A 23,616-nucleotide genomic window follows, 5' to 3' on the forward strand; every position below is an offset into this window, starting at 1 on the left:
TAATGCTCTGCAGCCCCTGAGTGGTTCTCATGATGTCTGATGGAACAATATGAAATCAAAGCTGCGTGCTCGGAGCATTTCGTAGAGTAAAAGTGTTGAGCATCAGGGAACGTCAGAACAGATTAAAAGCCTTTCCACCCTGCTCCTCTCTCTCACTTTTTTTCCACTGACTCTCCCCTTCCTTCTTTGCCTCTTTGTCTCTCAGACACACTCCCTCCTTATCTTCTTTTTGCGACTTAGTAATGCTATCTCCTTTCATCTGTCCTCCTCTGCTCCATGCCTTCCCCTCGTTTCCCCTCTTGTCCCCCTCTCCTCCTCTCTTTTCTCCTCTCCTCTCCTCTCCTCTGTCTGCGGGGCCTAAGATGGAGTGGCTCCGTCGCACAGAGCTCATAGTTAATTAGGCTTGGCCTTGTCACACATTGAGGGCTGGAGCCAGAGTTGTTGCTAACCCAGTGGGGAGTCAAGGACAGAGATGGAGATCTGGAACAGTTGGTGTCAATCTATTGCTGCTGCTGACAAAGCCAGAGACTATTCCTCTGCCCTGCTCACAGGAGGACTCAGTCCAGGTGTTTGGAGCCCGTTTATGACATAATATTAGAATTAAAGGTATTATGCAGGTTCAGATTTGCATATTGTGTAGCACTCTTAAGGGATTTTTGAATTTGTTTTGATTGATTGATGGCTCTGTCGACAAATGCGACTTCTGCAGCGTTCTTTCCCACAATAGAAGAGTAGAGGAGGATGATTTGCTGCAAAGGGCTGCAGGTCGGAATGAAACTTGCACTGCCTGCGTCAGGACTGTAGCCTCTGTACATGGGGTGCAAAATTTAACCACTAGGCCAAACTGGCATCCCAACCAAAAGAATCTTTGATGTGTCATCGGTAAGTTAAATGTGTGTTTGGTTGGTGTTGGTTAGGGGAAGGGGAATGACGTCAGTCCTGCAACTCTACCAGCCAGGTCGCTTTTGCACATGTCCTGGCTCCACCAACACAATAAAACAGCATCCATCAAGGGCTTAGATAGATAGATAGATAGATAGATAGATAGATAGATACTTTATTCATCCCAACAGAGGATATTTGGGTGTCCAGCTGCATACAGTGTGTGCCATACACAACCAAGCACTCTCAAAGTCAGGCATTACAGTCAACAAGGTAAAGTGAATGAAATAAGTTAAGTTAAAAGCTTATTAATAAAGTGCACATTAGCAAGATACATTGTTTAGTCTTATCGCAGCCTGGATGAACGACCTCCTGAACCTCTCGGTCTTGCAGCGCATGGAGAGGAGTCGGTCACTGCGGCTGCTTTGCTGAGTGACCACAGTGTCATGCAGGGGGTGACTACTGTTATTGAGGATGGTTTTCACATCCCACAAGATTTTAAAGAGAGTTTAAAGATTAAAGTGCTTTTACTCACTTAGATTGATTCTAACTAGGGCTGGGCGATAAATCGATTTCTATTGCTCGATTTCAAATTTGTGTTTTTTTTCTAACTTCCACAGCTGCTCCCCTTCAACTCCCTAAGTTCCCAACCTCCCCTCTCATTTACTTCTTAAAGTGACACACACAACACAAACAGTAAAGCCAGTGGCACAGTCTTGTCAGTCATTTGGAACTAGTTCTGTTCATTAGCATTACCTTGAACACACCACACTGCAAAGTTTGTTCAAATGCCGTTGCAGCTAAATGCAGCATCAACAGAGGCATGTAGTTGAGTGGGAGAAATGTCTCACAACAAGATGCACAAGACCGCTACAGCTTAAAAACACCTGCTGAAAATCAGCCAACGTCAGAGGAATCATTTTCCTATTGCAAAGTTTGTTCAAAATGACACAATGCTATTACTGATGCTTGGCGCTGCAGATCACTTAAGATAGTGTCAACTCTTTTTCTTTGTCTCCAGTTCTTCTGGCTGCGAGTAACAAGTGAGCTACAATACCTCTTGCAACAGGTGTCTCCTTTATTTGAGTCTAATCGACACCAGCATAGCAAGAAAAGCATATCTCATAACTGCATGAGTCACTCTGCACTGTCACACCCATACCTGACCCTCCTGAAACAATGACAGGTAGGAACTAATGTTCACAACAAGACAAAGGAATATAAAATAGCAACTTAACTGTTGCACATACAAACATGAATAATACTTTAAGTGCTGTGAATGAAATTGGTAAAAATGTGAATTATAATAATTATAAACTTCATTCCGTAACACAAACATAAAAATCTTGTCTTGAATATTTTCGTTGTCATTTGCATATTTTTACGAAGGAAAATAAAAATCTGTTAAAATGGTACATTGAGGGGCGCTGGTGGCCTAGCGGTCTAAGCGCCCCACGTACAGAGGCCACAGTCCTTGTCGCAGGGGTCGCTGGTTCGCTTCCCGGCCGGGCGACCATTTCCTGCATGTCTTCTCCCAATCTACTCTCCACATTTCCTGTCTCTCTTCAGCTGTCCTATAAAATAAAGGCAAAAAGGCCAAAAAATACAACTTCAAAAAAAGAAAGAAAAGCTATATTGAAAAGCTGAGATTTCAATTTTAGACCAGGTCTCCCAGCCCTATCTCTAACCTGCATCATCAGCACATCAGTGTCCTTTATTTAGTTTTCTTGTGTTTTCTAAACTACACTTGTCTAGAGGACGTTCTTCACTGCAACATCTTTTGATCAGTGTCGTCTTGCAGCAGCTGAAACCTCAGCAGCAAGCACAAGTCTTAGAAGTGTCCTTAAAGAAATTCTATCCCTCTTGTCAGCCATGTTTATGTTGCCCTTTGGAGCAGGGACTCTGCAGCATAATGAGGATCTGCATAGCCTCTCTCCTATGGATGGTGTCGCCCGTGTGAAATATCCCCCCAGCTTAACCGAGTGTACAGCTATTCAAAAGGAGAATCATTTTCCCTCTGTCTCTCTCCCTCCCTCTCTCTTCTCTCTCTCCATGTGCTTGAAATAAATAGAGAAAATCCCATTTCAGCCGTGACATTCTGCCTGTGTAGCAGAAACATACAGAGACTATACATCAAAGCGAGGCAGGGTGCACAGTGAGGGAAAGGAGGTTTAATGACGACTGCAGTCTGGAGTGATAATGTAGAGCTGCTTAGAGGGAGACTTGAAGTTATTATTCCGAGTTTAAACCCTGCACCAAATTTATTTTACACGTGTGCAGGGAATATGAAACCGACTGTGTAATATTCACTTCTCCCCACACTGATCATGCAGTAAATTCTGACCTGTGTGTAATTGGTTAATCAGTCAAGCTGTGCTCTAATCTGAACGCATCTCATCTTTTTTTTGTTTTTGTCTTGCGGCAGGTTCCACATACAGCGTCCTCTCCACGATGCCCTCTGACTCAGAAAGCAGCAGCTCCCTCAGCAGTGTTGGTACGTATAATGACCCGGGATGCCTGTTATGCTGTATTGTGTCAAGCCAGGTCAAACAGGGTCTTTACTACCTCAAACAAACTGTTACAGTGCAAGAAACAACAAATCAGTACAGCTCCATTATAACCTGTGGGATGATACTAATATATTTGTTTAAAAAAGGTTACAGTGATGTTTTAAACCCACATTACACTCTCCTTTACTCCTCCTCTTTCTTTAAGGAAGCCATGCTTGCCTTTCCTGAGTTTTGACAAAGGTCCAAATGACTCAGCTGCGTTACATAAACCTCCGAAAGGGCCAAATGTTGAGCCAAAGATGGACATAATCCTCCCATTTCTAACCATGTCTGTTCTTTTGCAATAAAGAGGACATCCTTAAAATGACTCTTTCATTATTTGTAGGGTTTTTTTTTTTATGCGAAAACGTCTTTTTTCAATCTTTAAAGGACTCGCATTGAAACAGAATGACCTTGTTATTTGAATAAAATCCTCCTCTGTGACGATCAATCAGGTGAATTTTAATGCCAGACGCAAATGGAACAACTGGATCGTGTAATAGGAGTGTGAGAAAAGGATGAAGGCACTTCTCAAAAATATACAGACACAAAATTAAGCGTTTTTATTCTTCTGCTTCCAAATGTTGTGTGAGTGCTTAAGTAGAATCTAGGTACATATGAAGACATGAAGCACCAGAGTTACATTACATCACCAAATCCAAATCCTGTCCGTTTCCCTTGTCTTACATTTTCATGTCAGAGATTACCATCAGTGTAGTCTTGTAAATCCAAGTTATATTTTTGTAAATGTGGAGCAAATTGTCACGCAAAAGATTAAATTGGGGTTCCATAACTGGCAGTGGCTGCACTGATGGAGTCACAGGATTGAACTCTTTTACTCTCTGATGCTAAAGTTGGGAGGAAGGGTGCTCTTTGCCCTTTACTAAGTCGCCTCTTTGCAAATCGGTTTATCCTCAAATTTTACTTCCTCTATCAGTAAAGCTGCAAAGATCCATGATGATATTTGTGAATGGTAACTCACACTAGGGGGGGAACTCTTTCCACTGTGTCCTGAACACTATCCCCTTCTCCTCACTGACGCAGGTTCCCCTGTTAACGGCGAAGCGTCCTCTCCGCCCCCAGCTATCAACGACAACCGGCCATCCGGCGACAACCTGGACACCATCCTGTTCCAGCTCCGCCAGGTGACCAGGGAGAGGGATGAGCTCCGCAAGCGTCTGGCGTTGGCATCGCCTGGGACCACCTTCGACGACTGCAGGTGCAAAAACCTGGCATGGCTGCCAAGTCGATGTTATTACTGTTATTTTTTTTCCATCTGGTAATACTTTGATTTGGCTGCTGTCTATGAAAACGTCTCCTGTAATGACTGTTTGGATGATGTATCTTAAGTCCAGCTATTAACTCTGACTTGAGACTCATTGATTTAGAGCAGAAAGTTTACCCTCTTGATTATTAGACTCATTGTGGTGTCAGTGTCCTTGGCGCTAGCTGACATGTTTACATCTACTAATTCTCTGTTGTTGACTCTACCTCCCAGAAATGGGGCAGTGACACTGGCTGCTTAATCATGTGCTCCTATTACCAGATGTTTATTGTGTAACAGATGATACAATGGCAACAACTTGTTTGTGTTTACATTCAGTCAAACATTTCATTCCTATCATCTGAATTCTTACACAAGGCTAAGGCCGGCTCCGTCCTGCATGTCCTCTTATCTGAGCTGCGTTTTGTCTTATAATTACACGAAGCTGCTTGATAAACTGATAATCTTTGTTTCTGTTTTTCTTCTCAAGGCCAAATTCTAAAGCCAGCCATGACTACGAGCGTCTGAAAAGTCAGTGCATGAGGGCCATGGCAGACCTGCAGTCCCTCCAGAACCAGCACACCAAAACACTCAAGAGGTGCGAGGAGGCTGTGAAAGAGGCCGACTTCTACCAGTGAGTACTCCAAGTGTCATGATACATATTCTCCAGGACACTTTAAAATCTTTCAAATTCAAATAATTATCTGTACTATGTGTTATGATGTAAAGCCTGCTGCGTTTGTTGGTCCAAGCTCATTATTGCAGTGCAAAGGTTGGATACTTAAGATGAGCACTCTGTCACAAGCCACCTGCTGCTTCTCAGCCCAGAAACAATTAAGTTTTATTGCATTGTCTTACTGGAAGCATAGCGAGGACTGGCATGGTGTTGCAATTAACCTAATTGAAAGAACATCCCTCGGAGCTACAGCTGGCTTTCACATCGAAAGCACATCGACACTACAAAAAAAAATAGAAATGCATGGCTTTTAAAATCCTGGAAAAGGAGTCGTTTATTTAATTGAATCATTCAACCTAACAGCTCATATAAGCTGTGGTGTAAACTCCGCTGCAGAAGCTGATCATACGCTGGAACAGTTCTGTGGAAGTGTTGCTAGTTATGATATTTAGCTACAAGAAGAAGCAGCAAAATATGACTTTAAAAGTGTAGTTGAATTAAACCTTACTTGAGGTGAGTTTTATAAAGAACCCAGGGAACATGGATGCCCCCTTACAGGTTTAATTATAACATTGTAAATCTAGGCATGTTTAGTTAGAGTGTGTTTTGCTAAATTTAAAGCTCCTGTGAGGAGTTTTGAGCTGTTGTGGAATAAGCACAAAATGAATGTTCATATCAGTAAATTCTAGTGGTGCAATGGATCCTCGTTAATCCGTGATCTGTACGGATGCCTCTCCACGGTTCGGCACGGACGTGGTCCGCGGATTGGTTGATGAAAGAAAAAAAAATTGCACGTGTTCACGTGATGACCTCATGTTCAATCCACACTCCCTACGCAGACAGACTGTTACTGGGTCAGTTAGAGTCTAATGTTGCGAGTGCAATTTTTAACTTTCACTTTCGTTTGTGGAGCAGTTTGCATATTGGCACTTTGCCAGCTGAAGGACCCTACAATGCACGAAAACGTTGTGTTCCAAGTTTGCAGCTCAAATAAAAGTGGACGGTGAAAATCAGCGATTGAAAGAAGAATGGAGTGAAACTTTTGAAGTTCCTCTGCTCCTTCACTTGCCATGCCATGAAATGCGGTGAATGAGGCAGGACTGGGCCCACAGATAGGGTGCTTTGCACATGCAGTAAATTTTGAGTTGAATGTTGTTTTTATTTAATGGGCAAAAGTTTACAAGTGTTTTACAAAATAAATGGAGGACAAAGTTGTATTTGTCTTGTCTCCTTTCTTTTTCTCTTTTTTTTTTTGCTGATCCGAAAAATGATCCGATCCGTGACTCAAAACCGTGATCCGATCCGAACTGTGAGTTTTTTTATCCGTTGCACCCCTAGTAAATTCTTTACAAACCAATCAAGACCACCATTAGTTTAAAGATTGACTGATTCTATACTGGGATTTGTAATGTCTGAAATCACTGCTGCAGGGTAGGCGTCAGACGTAGAAAGGAACAGCACGACGTAGAGACAGCTTTTGAAAATGTATTTCAAACAGCAAAGAGTCTCATTGAGTGATTGTTTGACTGTTCCAAGAACAAAGGATGAGATTTTTTTTCTGAGAAACAACAAAAACTACTAAGTCCCCGTTAACATTTAGCATTATCATCCGATCTGGGTGATTCGGATCACAAGTCACAAGAATTCTAAATCAGCCTTTAACCATAGACTTTATATGAAAAGGACGTAGTATCCATGACTTTGTGTTCCTGAGTACTGTTTTGAAGCCAATCATCAGTTTGTGCCATATTGGAAACGCTGAACACAACCAAACTCCGTCCGAGCTAGTGTGAAGTAAAGAGGCGGGCCTTTAGCCTTTAACAGCTACAGGGTGCCCGCCTGTCAATCAAGTCAACCATGTCCTAATTTGGGCAAAACTTGTAAGTTTAATATCTTTGAAAATAAAAAAATCACCCTGCTTACAGTGTGTGCTGAGTGAGAAATGAGCTATCAGACCTAAACTGTTTTTTGAACCAGGCTGTAAACATGTTTAGTATTGCTGTAAAGACTGTCTTTTTTGAATGGGTGTGTATGTAGTTTCCTGTGTGTCTGCAGCCAACCTCAAGCGGACTCTCAATGAACTGTACTTTTTAGCACTTCTGCATCGGTATATTTCAAGACCGGAGGTTCCCACTTGGTGTTAAAACTGCATCGACCATAGGTCTTCAGTGACAAGTCGTGATCGGATCTCACTTCTCCTGCTTCAGATGCAAATTAACACAGAGCTCCATTAACCTTCATAAAACTTAAAAAAAAAAAACATGGAATAAGTTAAGATATGAATATTTTTGTGCCATCACAAGGCAAAGACTGCACTCTCTCACACTCATGCTGCATGATCAGCAAAGCAGAAAGGGTGATGACACATTGATGTGATGACATTATTAGAAAGTTTTGTTTGATCATATGAAGTGTGGTGTCCCTGGTGTTACAGATCTGCAGTTTATCTTTGAATTAAAATGACTGCACAGCAGACTGGATGATCTGATTACAGTGGGAAAAAAAGAGGAAAAAGTTTGACGCCACTAACACAGAGCTCCACGTCATGCCTCATAACTGCATAGCAAACTCAGATAACTGCTCGTTGTACAGCTCATTGGCTGCATTTGAAGCATATTAAGGTATTGATCGTGCATTACATCAAGGTGTGCACTGAAGTACAGGGCAGATCATGCTGTTTATGCAGTGAGAGACAGCATGAAAAACAAACAGGCAGATCGAAGTTATATCTCCTCATCTCCTCTCATTAACATGCAACACTATGTAACAAACTACTCACTGATTGCTGATCTCTTAGCCTACTTACATCTCCTCAGTGTGGCATCATCCCGTATTAATGAATAACATGCAGCTTTCCTCACTGAATAAATATGGTTAGTATTAATATTTTATTTCTGGTATAGCCAGCACTAATGCGTAATTGTTTCACCTATTAGAAGACATGACGAATCATTAAAAGTACATTATTCACGAGACACAACAGAGAAATATTAAATCAGTCATGTTTGAGAGCGAGAGAGGAGAGAAACTTGATCGTGTTGTTAGTTTATGTATCTAAGTGGGCTGTTTGTGGAAATACAGGTAGGATTGTGTCCCCTAATAGAGTCCAATGTGGAGCATGACACACAGATCCTCTTTCATGAATCATCTGTATCTTCACAGTGCTGTTATATCAAACTCTGCTCATTTCATCACAGAGTGACCCCTGCGGATGGTTTAGAATTAATAATTTAAATACAGTCTTCCTTACTGAAAAAGTACAGACATCATATATATCCTGTGCTTTCATGCACACTTTATTTAATGGTTGAGATACGTCTCCACATGTTGGAACGGCATGAGAGAACTAAATATTTCACAAGAGACAGTTGGTCAATATTACATCAGTCATATTTGAGAAGCGGGTGGTCTGTTACGGATCATTGCTGTGGATACAGGGAGAGTGGGCCTTCCTTAATGTGACACAGCACACATGAGCGTACACACTACCAGACCAATGTGGGTAAATGCCTCCGAGACAACCTCTGTATGTGGACTGAGCGATAAGATCTCAGCTCCTGTTGATGTGGGATGTGACACCAAAGGCAAGACAAACTGAAGTTCCTCACTGGAGCTTCAATATGTTTCATCAGTAAGAACTTTAAGGGTGAATTCAAATATTTTCTAAAGATGGATATCTGCTTTACTAAACAGTTGATCCTCTCAAATAATAATTATCTCCAATATTACTCCAATTTCAACATTTGCACACCCCAGCTAGGTTTTCCAGCACTGTTTACCTAAAACCATCAGCTCACCGTCTGTTGTGTGTTTGCATGTTTAATCAGTCTCCCCCTTATGTACACACGTGCGCTTCCTCTCCCCAGCATGCTGCACAGCCGCGTCCTGGGAGAGCAGACGCAGCTGAAGGAGGAGATGGAGACACTCAGGAGGGAGAACGCCCAGCTCGTCCGAGAGCACAACCACGTGAAGCAGAACTGCGAGGAGCTCAAGCGACTGCACGGTCAAGACCAGAAGGAGCTGGCGGACCTTCGGCTGCAGCAACAGCAGGTAAACAGTCCACACGTGTACACACATGCACACCAACATGTGGGTGTGTGCTGCTGTAGCTGACCAGATGTTATAAGGGCATGAATGGCCTTCAGATTTTTAGTGATATGTCACAGATGCCAGAGTAAATAAAACATCCTACAGCTTCATCACCTCTTTAGATGTTGAGGTCATGCAGTTTGGAAGCCCAAACATTATCGCTTGTTGTCTTTTATGCATCGAATACTTGGTTCAGAACAGTACAAAGGTGCTCTGACCCGTATTGGACAACTGTGCAGTACTGTCTCACACAGCACCCATGGGAACACTGCAGTGCTTAAGAGCACGGGGCAGCCAAGCAGAGGGAAGTGCATACAGAGCATTTCTGAAAAGGGCAGGCGCAGAAAGAAAGGGCTTCTGCTTGGGCAAAGGGCACACTGACCCAAACCATGTAACTACAAGATCAGTGAATACGCAGTGTGTTGCTGCGTAGACGAGGTCAATGCAGCCCTTGGGTCACAGCAGCAGGAGGACTACATCAGCTAGACCCGCAGTAATGAGACATCCAGTCCCACAGGGGATGAATAATGCAGTCTGAAGGACACACTCTACACATAGAACAGATCATTTTGCAGCTGAGCCATTTAGTTTCTGTGCTTAAATGCAAAAAAAACCACAAAAAAAACTCCATTGTCTAAGCTGGCAGAGGATTTGCTTGCACTGTAAAAATAGAATCCTGCCATCACTTTGATGCCATCTGCTGCTTTAGGTGGGGCACAGCAAAAACAGGCTTAGCTCAATTTAATCAGCAGCAGCAGTCTGAACACCAGCACTTGTTTATCATTTGACTCTTGTGCTCTCCAGGTAATGAGAGAGAAAGGCTCCTCGGAGGTGTTAAACAAACTGTACGACACAGCCATGGACAAGCTGGAGGGTGTGAAGAAGGAGTACGACGCCCTGAGCAAGCGCTACAGCGAGAAGGTGGCCAACCACAACACGGATCTGAGCCGTCTGGAGCAGGCCGAGGAGGAGAATCGGAGGCTGCAGAAGCAGATGGATGCGCTGCTCAAACAGCGAGACTCGGCTATGCACTACCAGCAGCAGTGCTCCACCTCGATGAGGAGGTAAGAGCGTGTGCACGCATCCAGAGGAGACACCACAGGAGATGACACTGAGCAGCAACAAGAAAAGCATCATTAGAAATCATCACCTCATCAAATTGTTCACCTCTGTGATATGTCTCCGCCCTTCCAGGTTTGATTCCGTACAACAGGAGCTGAACAAGTCCTTGGCTAATAACAAGGAGCTGCAGAGAGAGATGGAGCGCCTGCAGTCCGAGGTGACGCGCTACAAGAACCTGCAGCTGAAGGCGTCCAAGGACTGCGATAAGTTCAAGGAGGAGAGGGACTCGGTGTTCAACGAGTACCGTCTCATCATGAGCGAGAGGGACCAGGTGATCAAGGAGCTGGACAAGCTGCAAACGGAGCTGGAGGCGGCCGAGGCCCGACTGAAGAACACGTCTTCAGAGAGAGTGGTGGCCAGTGAGGAGCTGGAGGCACTCAGACAGGTAACAGGGTTGGGGTTTAATGGAATATATACTACTTCAGTTACTTTATTGATCTGTTATAGCTGATGATCTTCATGTCAAAAGTTCAAATAAGGACAGCTGTTCTTCTCATTTCTCACAAAGACTATCATACTTTTGGATAATAAATTAAAAAAAATTTAAAGGAAAAGTTTCAGATTTGTATGGAAGCTCTGAGAGGCAAGCTGGAAACAAGAATCTGGTGATCCTTATTCCTTCTTTGATTCTTACATTAGAAATCAAAGAAATATTATGAGGACCAAAGCAATCTCTCTAAGGCCTTTATTTAGATTTTTATTTGGATAAAATGTTTTTGTCAGATGAAGACATATTTTTCTGAGCTTTAACTTACTTTTATTATCAATTTGTGAAAACACATTAAAAAATGTTGGCTGTTTAAAAGTAGCTAAGAATGATCTTGGGACTTTTTATTTTCTTGATTTGTATTAAAACAGAAACATTTCAGGCCCATTTTTTTCACTATTTGTTATTTTAATTACTATTTCTCCCTTGTCTCTTGTAGCTTCCATACAATTATATACAAACACTTATTTTGTTTTCTTGCTAAGAGCTGGATAAGAGGATCAATACCTTTTTATGTCTCTGCAGTAAACTTGTAACCCAGCTAGCTAGACTGATCAAAAAGTACTCACAGTGCTGTATCCCGAAGTGAGAAAATCCATCGACCTGCAGCTGTAATGAACACAGTTAATCTTTTTATACTCAATCCTAATGTCCATCCTAAAGCCGGAGCCCTGGACCCAAATGGACTTTATGGATGTCAGGCATTCAGTGCATAGGTGCACGAGTCCTTGAGAGCTTGAGCTGGTATAAAAATTAGGAAAAGGACACACTCTCATGATGCCACAAGTTACTTAGAAACAATAACAATAATCAGATTCCTCACGTCACCAAGTTTGCAATGCACTCTGGGTAAGTCCACTGTTAGGTCTACAGAAATGCGGAGTCTTGGAAACTTGTGAAGTCAGCATCAGAAAGCTAATGCACTTGACAATGTTGCAGTGGGATAGCACTGAACAGTCCCACACTTACTGGGAAGGCGCCTCAAAGTCTCTAAGTATGTGAGCGCAAAGTTTGGGATATGGTCTTAGTAAACCAGCAGGGACTTCAGAGGCTGACTGACCACAATGAAATTAAATAAAGTTAACATGTAGAGCCATTAAACCACAACTTGACTTTGTGCCTGACCTTTTTTATTTTTTATTTTTACATATGAAACATATTCCATGTTGATTTGTGAGCTTCGGAGGTTCTATAATATTGATAAGTCATGCTTTTGTAAACTAAATTAATCTCTTTCTTGCTGCTTCAGGTCTTCATGCTAAGCTAACTGACTGGCTGCAGGCTGTAGTGATATATGTATTGTACAGACTTGAGAGTGGTATTGATCATGTCATGAAACTTGCAGCCACAAAGTAGATTCACTTTTCAAAGTAATTATTTATTTTCAAAAGTTGGATATGAAGTTTTTTTGTACGTTTTGAATGAAACTTTTCTTGTCATCGCTCATCCCTCACAGCTTCCCCCAGAGACACGCCGTCTCACTGACAGTTACTGAGTTAACTATTTCCTCTGTGAGAATTTTATAGCAACCTGTCAGGTTTTTAGTGCGCCTGTTCATAACTTGGGCCAGGCATCTACTCTTTAGTCAGTGGATCAAAGGCCATATTCACCAAGGACACTGCATAAAAATAGTTCAGCTCCACCGCCTCCTTTTTGAAGAATATTACCGAACACTGTGCTTGACAGACAAAAGAGATTTCTAACTAGCGTTGGATGACTCTGCGTTAGCCCTCAGATCATTTCTTCACATCACATTAATGACTCACAGATCTGAGATGCCCTCATTCCATTTCAACCCCCTTTGTTCTGTGCCAGGAGTTGAACTCGTCGTTGGTGGACCGTGACCGGGCCATCTGCGAGCGGAACGAGCTGCTGGAGAAGTACTGCCACGAGGTGAAGGACAAGGCCGAGGCCCAGAAGGAGCTGAGCCAGGCCTGCAAGGACATCGAGATGGTGCGGGAGGAGAGGGACGTGGCCCGCAAGGAGAGGACGGAGGCCATCATTCAAAGGGATCAGCTGTTGCGAGAGTACTACCAGGCCAGACAGGTAACAGACACACACTGCACTTTAGATTTGACGGCGTAGAGTCAGAGGTTACACTCATGATAAAGAGCTTAGTGCATCCAGGAAGCTGTCAGCTTGTGGATTACTGTATGTCAGTGGTCTGGCACATGAGCAGATTTAGGTCACACCTGTGTATGGACCTCTGTTGGCCTGCAGGATGTTCCTCTTAGGACAACTGCAGGTTGTATCTTTCAAACCTGTAAAGACCTTTAACCCTCTGGATCTCACTGAGCACATTTTTTATTATAGCACTCAGGAGAAAGAGCTATTTTTAAACCAAGGGTATCAAAACTCTGAATACAAAACCTTAACTCTACATCTCTGCAACTTAAATAAACATAGATTACCAGAAATAAACACCGTAATGGTCAGATCTGTTCCGTTTTCTTCCTGGTTTTCAATCTGGTTTTCCCAAAGATGTCTAGAAAAACGAATAATCTCAGCCGGCAACTAAATCAGACATGACAACTTTGGCATTTAACAAAATAATTAAACAATAACTTTTTGTTTCCCTTCCAAAAGACACTGCCTTCAGCCAGATGACTGTTATGTGTTCTCTCAGGATTACTGTTTGTTCCAGACAATTGTATTTTATTTTGAAAGTCTGTTGTTGTTGCCAAATTAAGAGTCTGTTATGTTGCCAGACTCTGAATATTGATCAATGAAGAAAGCCCTGCTAAAAATGTGTTGCATCACATATCTGATGTAAATTTTGATAAAGCATTTTGGCAAAATGCAACAATTTTAGTATCAAATTAGAGACTGAGTGGGGCGCTGGTGGCCTAGCAGTCTACGCGCCCCACATACAGAGGCTATAGTCCTCGTTGTAGGGGTTGCCAGTTCCATTTCCTGCATGTCTCTCTCCCTGCATTTCCTGTCTCTCTTCAGCTGTAATGGTAAATGGTAAATGGACTTTTACTTATATAGCGCTTTTCTAGTCACTCAAAGCGCTTATACACTACTCGTCACATTCACCCATTAATACCCATTCACTCACTGATGGTAGAGGCTGCTATGTTGTGAGGGACCATCAGTGTTAGCTAATCTCATTTGTTCACATTCACACACCTCTGAACAACAGAGGGAGCTATTCGGGGTTCAGTGTCCTGCTCAAGGACGCTTCGGCATGTGACTGCCGGAGCTGGGATCAAACCGCCAACCTTCCGATTGATAGACGACTGACTCTACCCACTGAGCCACAGCTTCCCCATAGCTGTCCTATCAAATAAAGGCAAAAAAATATAACTTAAAAAAATGTAGAATAATTAGAGACTGAGATGTGTTTTTGAAAAAATGAAACAGCTGCTAGGTGATCTTTTTTCTTTTAAAAGTTGTATTTTTGGGGCTTTTATATCTTTATTCAAAGAGCATAGGACAGTGGACAGAGCAGAAAACTGGGAGAGAGAGTGGGGGAATGACTTCCAGGGAAAGGGGCCACAGGCCGATATTAAACCTAGGCCACCTTCTATATGGGAGCACAATTTAACCACTAGGCTAAATCTGCTCCCAGGTGATTATGTTTTGATTACATTAAATTACACAAGTAAGAGAGAGTGATCAGTTGCTTCAGCCCCGTTAAAAAGTCATTCTGTGGTCCAGTTGTTCAGACGTGACTGTGGTTTGTTTTTAATATTTCACTCTTTTTTGTCACCCTATAAACTCTGTAATTTCTTGGATGTTGCAACAAATGGAAACGCAGTGAATCATAAAGTCTCATCCATGCATGCTCTTTGTTTTTAGAAACAAGACTCAGCTACCCTGGACATGGAACGAGCCAACAAGGAGATCGAGATGCTGAGGAAACAGTACGAGGCCATGTCGCAGGAACTGAAGGAGGCCACGCAGGAGGCCGAGGTGGCCAAATGTCGACGGGACTGGGCCTTCCAGGAGAGGGACAAAATTGTGGCGGAGAGGGAGAGCATAAGGTCAGTGTGTGGTAAAGACTTACAGAAATAAAGGACATGCACAATTCATAGATCTTACAGAATCACTGGCTTTAACATCTTCCCCTTCATACACTGGATCCTGATGTCTTCATCTCCTCACCACCTCTCTCCTCTCCTTCCTCAGAACACTGTGTGATAATCTGCGGCGCGAGAGGGACCGGGCTGTCAGCGATTTGGCTGATGCCCTGCGTAATCTGGATGATATGAGGAAACAGAAGAACGACGGGGTGCGAGAGCTGAAAGAACTGAAGTAAGTCTGAACCTTAAGTGGTGTTAAACACACAGAAAACATTCATTTACAATCCTGGGACAGTTCTTCTGCATTTTGAGCAAACACAGAACACACTGCCTCTGCTAAGCCTTCATCTTATGCTGCACTGTCTTTGTCCATTTGAGCCATTGTGCTCAGTGTGTGGCAGTGCGTAAGCTGTGATATTTTGCCTTCGGAGACTTCACAGTTGTTTGCCTGGCACCATTTCTGCATGCCCGGATTAAAAGTGTAATCCGGAGAAGCAGCAGTGTTTTGGACACACATACTCAGTTTCTCACCCTCTCTACCTCCATCTGCCTTTTAACATCTTCATATTGTATGTAAAAGCTCCCCCTACTGGATAAAGCGTATACTACAACCATCTGTGACTCACAGCTTTGAATCAGAGTTTAAAGTATGCTGTGACTTTGAAAGTTTTGTCCCCTACATTCTGTAAAGAACAATGTGCGATTGAGGTTTTAATGTCACAGCTCTACCCTCAAGGCTTGCCTCAGTAGGACACCATAATATATCTAACTGACAGCGGGGCTTTGTGTGTGTGTTCGACTTTTACTTTTCTTATGCTTAAATATAAATTTGATTCCCTAAACGACAAAAAGAAAGGACTTTGCTGAACTGAGAGAGAATGTACGAAACAGTTTAAACAGGTTATAGAACATTGAGGTGAATATCATCATAAAATAAGGTCTTAATATGTACACATTTAAAATTTCTGCATGTTATTTTATTCCAAGAGGTATTGTAATCCAAGTTGCTTCATAACAATCAAATTGCACATCAACCCAGCCAGAATAATTAAGGTAATCTAGAAATATCATCATACAAATAATGTGATTTCAAAAATCTGCTTCTGATTTTATTCCACATTGAATAAAATCCCTGTTTTATATTGCTGAAAAAATCTGGAGTTTATTTTAATAAAACAAATATTATTAAGAGATATAGGAAGTTATGTAAAGGGTAAGGTTAGGGTTGCAAAGGGGTGGAAAGTTTCCAGTAAATTTCCATGGGAAGTTAAGCTGGGGATTTTTTTTAAATATTCCAAAATTGGATTATTTCCATGGGAATTATAGGAATTAACTGGCAATTGACAGTAATTTATTGGAAAGATTTAATATCCAAGCATAAATATTTGTTATGTTATAGGCAGACATACATCCAAAATAATGCAATTAAAACAGATTTATTTGCAAGTAGAACTTTATCAAGTGTTGAATATTTTATTGAACAATTAATTATTTTAACATTGAAGAACAAAAACATGAATGTTGAGTTAAATATTACTCATCCCCCCGACCCAACCCATTCAAAAATTAACATTAATGCAATCCCAACAATGACCCATTCAAAATGTTAAATGAAAAGAGCCCCTCTCCCTCCAAAACAGTCCAATTCAACGTGCAAATAAAAAAGCATCTTCCCTCAAGCTTCTCAAGCCTCTGCAGGATTCTAGAAGTCATCTGTGCATGTGATGGAGGAATGCACAGTGCATGTAGGGGGCGTGGTCTCAATAGCCCTGCAGTAAGCAGTGTGCTATGTGCATGAGATTGAGGAATATCATAGATATTCAACTGTACTTGCATGAAATCTGGTTCTTTCAGTTAGGATTATGCTAAGATACATTTTCCCCAACTATATTTAAGTTCCCTATTCAGAGCCAACCTTCAATTTAGTAAATTCCTGGTTTATTCCCGTTTATTACCATAAATTTCCGTTTGAAAATTTCCAACTTTGAAAATTCCCGGAATTTTGCAACCCTAGGTAAGGTATATAGAACGGGTTGTTGTGCAAATTAGAGTCCTGAAAGGGTGACCTGATTCAAAGTGGAGAGGTCTGTGCTCATCTATCAACTTAATACATCAACAAGTTTTCATCTAGAGAGCAGAGGGAGATACGCACTCACAGCTCTGCTGCTGTTGTCTGGATTGCATGACAGGATCCTGCTCTACTTTTCCCTCTCATCTGTGCCTGGTAACTGTCATCATTCCCTGACTCTCAGGACCAGCCTGTGATGGAAACTAACATTTCAGTCAGACAACTCGTGTTATTATAAAAAGAAGTTTATCAATGCAGCAGACAGTATTTGTGTTCGGTGTCTAGACTCCGAACTTCCTTGCTCCTTGGAGATAAACTCATATGCAGCAATTAAGGAGTAACGAGGTAGGACTAACCCCCCCCATCAGAACCTACAGGTGGATAAGTGGGTGGAGGCAGCAGTAGTACTGGCAAGGCAGGAAAGAGACAGGAAGTCTTGCAGCTTAAATAGACCATCATATGAGAGAATGTTTGGTCAGACTTGTCAGTATGAATCAGTGCAGCTCCAGTTCGCCTGCCTGAACTGGTTTACTCAATTTTTGCCACAGTGTCAACAGGCAGAAGTAAAATGTGCTGTTCTCCTTAACCTGGATTGATCTTATATGACGTGTGATCAGGCTGTCCCTGGTATTCCTTTTGTTTTTGAGGATGAATCACTGCTTTGGTTGGTTTCAACCAATCAGAATCAAGCATTGAACATGGATGGGAAATAATGCGTAATATCCACCTCATGGTGAAAACATGCTCTTCAAATGTCTGTCCCTGAAGAGGAATTTCTTTAGTTTTGCTGAATTCTTTTTTTTTTTAACCAAATTTTATTCATTTTAACATTTAATAATTGCAGTAAAACAAACAGAGAAAAGCAAATGAATACATGTATGCAAAGTGTATAACAGAGAGTGAACCTAACAAAAAAAATAAAAATAAAAATATTAATAATAATAATAATAATACTAGTAAAAACAAACAAGGACATCATGTTACCAATCATCAACATGTTCTTCCTAGATCCCTAGTGAGCATATATAATCATCCTGCCACAACTTCAGTTCAGCTAAATAGATTGCATTCTTTGAAAGTGAGAGATGAGAGGCCGCCAACATCTGTAAAATGTATCTGCTGAACCATGGATGGTGTATTTGATCTTTTCCAATTTTAAAAATTATAGCAGATCCTGGTTTTGCTGAATTCTTATGACATTTTAATCTCAATCATAATACTACTACTACAATTACTACTACTACTACTACTACTACTACTAATAATAATAATAATAATAATAATAATAATAATGACTTTTATTTATATAGCACCTTTAAAAACAGATGTTCACGAATTGGCAGAAACTTAGGAGGAAGACAAAATATACCTTTAACAGACAGAAAGAAGTTTAGAAAATTCTAACAATACAAAACAAAATACAACTCAAAAAGAGGAAGACGAACACTTTGCATTAGGTTAGAAAATCTGGGGTTTCCAGTGCTCAGACTGGTAGTGTGTGACTATTCCTCTCTCTGTTGTCTCTGCCTATCCATCCCCAACTGCCTAACCTTTGGCCCCCTGTGCCATGTCTGTCTTTGTTTAGAGAGAAGATGGAGAGCCAGCTGGAAAAGGAGGCCCGGTTCTGTCAGCTAATGGCCCACAGCTCACACGACTCCGCCATCGACACAGACTCCCTGGAGTGGGAGACAGAGGTGGTGGAGTTTGAGAAAGACAGGGTAAGAGCAGTGCTCAGCTCTCATTACTGAGAGCGATTTGGTGACACGCCAGTCTACCCAAAGAGCTTTCAAGACTGCCAGACGTTGATGATATTGAAATGAGGTTGTCAAAATGGATGGATTTATGCTGACATTCATATTATCGCCCCTTTGCAGGAGGATATGGATTTGAAGGCACTTGGGTTTGATATCGCTGAGGGGGTAAATGATCCGTATTTACCGGGAGATTGTGGAATATTCGTTACGAGGGTGGACAAAGGAAGTATTGCAGATGGAAGGTTGAGGTAAGAGCCACCTCAAAGGGTGTGTTTTTGTCCTCAGAGTCAATTAGAAAAATCTTCATTGTGTGACTTTTGTGTTTTCAGAGTTAATGATTGGTTGTTGAAGATTAATGACATCGACCTGGCCAATAAGGACAGGAAGCAGGTGGTGAAGGTGGTCCTCAACGGCGGAGGTTTGATCAACATGGTGGTACGAAGAAGGAAGTCTCTAGGAGGAAGGCTGGTCACTCCGGTTCATATCAACCTGGTGGGGCACAAAGGTAAAACCCTGGAGCTGATTTGTAAAGTAATATGTCTTCATACTTCTTGTTCTCGCCTAAACTTATGTTCCCCTCTGCGTCTCAGACAGCGGAATCGGTCTGGAGAGCGGCGTGTTTGTCACCGCTCTCGTCCAGGGCAGCCCAGCAGCCAGAGAAGGCTCTCTCACAGTTGGAGACCGACTGATCGCAGTGAGTCTTAAGTCTGCTTTTCACGACAATCCTCTATAATTATTATATTTTTTTATTCTCCTTTCCTCCACATCCAACTCTCTCTCCGGCTCACACAGCCTCCTTTTGGCTTTCTAATCCAGGCCTTGCTCCTTTCAAGTATCCACACTCCAAACCCCCCCTCCTCCCCTCCCACAGATAAGGTGGGATTTGGTTGAGTGTGTGAAGTCGAGGAGTAAAGTCTCCTGCTTTGATTAAATCCTCAGGAAAAAAAAAAACTTGCCACTGTAAAAGGCTAGGTGGAGCTGCTGCTTCAGACACACACACACATGAAGGGATGGAGGGAAAGTGTCAGAAATGGAACTGTGCAGCTCAGAGATGAGGTCACGTTTTAAACCTAATCTGCCATTAGCTGCAGGATCTTAACTCTCCTGTTAGTTTAAATTAAGCATGAAAACTGTGCATAACCTTTTAAATCCCAAAGAACTTCGATATCTCCACTCACCAATTAGTCCACTCTGTTATATTTAAGATGATAGCTCAGCTGTTACCACAATTAGCGATGGTAAGTACAGATGATGTGTAAGGAGATCTTAATCGTGCAGGAGCTTGTGTTTTATCATGCCCTTGCGGTTGTTAATCACATTACCGCATCAGTTAAATATGCTTTTAAAAAATAAAGTCCATAGTGCTGAATCTGCATTCAAATATGCATGAGACGCTCTTTAAAATGTGTCAGACTTGTTCGAGGTGAGAGTAGAAAGTTTTTTTCCCTGAACCTATTTTGAGATAACTCTCAGCCGTAATGTATTACTCACTCTGCACCTTAATATCTCGGACCTTTTTAAAAAAGAAAGTCTCTCAAGTGGAGCCCATTGTGATGGAAATGAGTGGATTGCAGCGTTCTTCAGACTAAAATGTGCTGGCCTAGATTTCTTGCGGCTTCCACGCGGCAGCAGAGTCGAAGCTCATCTCAGGCCTCCAGGCACACTCACCGATCAGGAGATATGTCACCTGTACGTGTTTGTAGATTCGCATCTGACACATCTACAAACGCGTAGAGGTGACAGGTATGAGAGCCCGGTGCCTCCGAGAAGTATCAAAAGTTTAACTTGCTTTGTTTTAGTGTTGAAGGACCTGTCCTTATTATTCCATGTCTTTCTCCCCAGATAAATGGCATCGCTCTGGATAACAAATCTGTGACAGAGTGCGAGGCTCTGCTGAGGAGCTGCAGGGACTCTCTCAGCCTCTCGCTCATGAAGGTGGGCCACTCTCATTTTCTCACTCTCATTGTGCTCCTTTTCTGCTTCACCTATGCTTGAAATCTTCAAAAGCTTCTCTCCCTACTTTAGCATGCCCTACATCGCAGTTGCATAACTTCAGCTATGTGATTTTGGAGGACTAAATTATCTGAGTCATTACCAGTTAATTTTCCAGGGTATCATTTAAAATGATGTTCATTAAAGTGTTACTAATTCCTTCATCCGTCCTCCCCTCAGTTCTTTCCTCACAGCACATCAGGTCAGAACATCTTCGAGAGTCTGCGTGATTCATCAGAGAAGTCGAACGGGCGCCTTCACCCGTCGGAGATCCACTCCCGGAACAGTCGCAACCTCAAACACAACAGCTCGACGCAGACCGACATCTTCTGCCCGGATGTAGGGAGCACCAGCTCGAGCAGCATCTCCGGGGAGAGGCGGAAGGTCAGAGGGGAACCCGACGAGGCGTACAGCGACATCAGCAAGCCCTTCTCCACGGGTTCCCTTCACGCCACTAGCCTCCGACCGGGCTCTGACCTGGGCACTGGACGCTATAGCGCTTTCCAAGAGTGCTGTCCCTACACAAAGGCGCCCTCCTCCCTGCCCTTTGACCCTGTCTCTGCCTCAGACCTCATCACCATGGAGACGACACTGGAGAAGAAGCACAGCGGGGGCACATGGCCGAAGATGATGGTTGGAGGTATGTCGGTTGCGCCGGATAACAGCAGCCCCATCACAGCAGCAGCACAGCTCTCCATCTACAAATCACCCAAACAGAGGAAGTCCATCTTCGACCCGGACACTTTCAAACGCCCTGAAACACCTTCCTCTAAGATGGAGTACATGGCGGCAAATCAGATCGCTGTTGTAGCCGCGGCTGCCTCAGCGTCACACTCCCCTCAACCTTCCAAAACAGAGTCCCTCTCCTCCTCATCCACTCCTACTCCCACCCCTCCAACCCCGCCCACTCGTAGTGACTCCTTTAAGTTCAAACACAAGCACCAGAGCAGCTCCGCCTCCGACTGCACCATCACCTCCGATGGAAAGGGAGAGGCCGCCATCTCCATGGCAGCAGGAGAGAGCCGAGAAAGGAATGAGCGGGAGAGGGACAGGAACGGAAACCACTATTTCCTGGACGGCAAGGTGCTGACCTCAAGGAAGTCGTGTGACGAGGACATCGGGCGAACCAGAGGGGAGGAGCCTGAGGTGAAGAGGCCCCGCCCTAAATCTGCCCCCGCCCTTCGACGCAGGATGACTCCTCAGACCATCACGCTTCCTTCTTTCCAAGTAAGCAAGGGTGGAAGGAGTAATAAGATACTCTGCTCAAGTAGAAGTACACTTACTTTGATGACATTTTAGGAATCTACTTTAGTAAAAGTAAAAACTACTTTAGTTGAAATGTACTTGAAGCACTGAGTACTGACTTTTAAACCAGGCTATCAAGGTGAAGTTGAACTTCAAGATATGGTCTCTCCTTTCTGGGTAGGACAAAAATGAAAAGAGGATATAAATCTGAACCAGGCAGCTTGATTAAGTAACACAGTCATTACAGAAAGTGCAATGAAACAGCAAATGTTTGACATAGTGTGGAGTCATTGATCTGGCATAGCATTTAAAGGAGACATATACAAAGTATTCCATAAACAGACCATGACAACATCTCAATGGAAATATTATGTTATTTAAAAACAAGGCCAATGCATGGATTATTCCATTTTAAACACAAGATAAGCAGGATGATCTAACTGAAAATCATAACATAAAGGGAAGTATGATGTAGTGTATAATGTCAACAGGAATTATAATTTCCAATTCTTTTACTCACACTTCTAAAAAGTTTTTTTTTGTCTCTCTGAACTTGCTGGTAATCTTGAGCAGCCATTAGTTTTCAAAGTTAGTTCTTCCTGAGGCAGGAGGGTCATTATAGAGTTTGAGAGAAGCTTACTTTGCACCTTAAAAACTACTCAGAAAAGTACAAGTACACACAAAAAAGAGTGCTTCATTACATTAATGTGAGTAGAAGTAATTGGTTACATTTCACACTGTCAAGTATTTAATTTGAATATCAAACAGTCATAATTCTTAGATGGATAGATAGATAGATAGATAGATAGATAGATAGATAGATAGATAGATAGATAGACAGGTAGATAGATAGATAGATAGGTAGGTAGGTAGGTAGGTAGGTAGATAGGTAGATAGATAGATAGATAGATAGATAGATAGGTAGGTAGGTAGATAGGTAGATAGATAGATAGATAGATAGATAGATAGATAGATAGGTAGATAGATAGATAGATAGATAGATAGATAGATAGATAGATAGATAGATAGATAGCAAGGACATTTGTTGCCACAGTCCGTACAGGTAAACATACATTTATAGAAAAATCAACGGCATAAATATTTAACATCCACCTACCTGACAACCATACAGAGCACATCAGCCCACACATCCCAGAGGTCATCCATTATTTGTTTATAGTTTTAATAATAAAAGCGAAATCTAGCGATAGATCTGTTGGATTAGGAAAGGTAGTGTACTACCTTTAGTAAGAGTAGTATTAAACAGCAGGATATAAAAATTTAGATTTAGTGGATTTCAAATATATCAGTTAACTGATAGCCACAGATCATATAGATACAAGGACGGATTTCTAGAATACAGTAACTTAAGTAACATGTCTTTCACTGCATGTGAAAAATATTTTATGTACCTAAATGACATTCTTATCTCCCAAACTGTGGATCCTATCATTACAGGA

At 42.2% G+C, this 23,616-nt stretch overlaps 1 protein-coding gene across 2 annotated transcripts in view; it reads left to right on the forward strand.

Annotated features, from left to right (window-relative positions):
- The window catches only part of dlg5a (discs, large homolog 5a (Drosophila)), a 55,450-nt gene that overhangs the window by 14,980 nt on the left and 16,854 nt on the right, over nt 1-23,616 (forward strand). For both annotated transcript variants that reach the window (XM_034682400.1, XM_034682401.1), the window contains exons 2-16: nt 3,308-3,376; nt 4,476-4,650; nt 5,186-5,329; nt 9,238-9,421; nt 10,265-10,524; nt 10,655-10,967; nt 12,885-13,115; nt 14,874-15,058; nt 15,204-15,329; nt 18,751-18,883; nt 19,040-19,167; nt 19,249-19,424; nt 19,510-19,613; nt 20,762-20,854; nt 21,092-22,138. In XM_034682400.1, the coding sequence (XP_034538291.1) occupies nt 3,308-3,376; nt 4,476-4,650; nt 5,186-5,329; nt 9,238-9,421; nt 10,265-10,524; nt 10,655-10,967; nt 12,885-13,115; nt 14,874-15,058; nt 15,204-15,329; nt 18,751-18,883; nt 19,040-19,167; nt 19,249-19,424; nt 19,510-19,613; nt 20,762-20,854; nt 21,092-22,138 (3,368 nt within the window). The remainder of the gene's footprint in view (nt 1-3,307; nt 3,377-4,475; nt 4,651-5,185; nt 5,330-9,237; nt 9,422-10,264; nt 10,525-10,654; nt 10,968-12,884; nt 13,116-14,873; nt 15,059-15,203; nt 15,330-18,750; nt 18,884-19,039; nt 19,168-19,248; nt 19,425-19,509; nt 19,614-20,761; nt 20,855-21,091; nt 22,139-23,616) is intronic.

The sequence above is a fragment of the Notolabrus celidotus genome, chromosome 4 (genome assembly GCF_009762535.1).
Source record: "Notolabrus celidotus isolate fNotCel1 chromosome 4, fNotCel1.pri, whole genome shotgun sequence".
Lineage (NCBI taxonomy): Eukaryota > Metazoa > Chordata > Actinopteri > Labriformes > Labridae > Notolabrus > Notolabrus celidotus.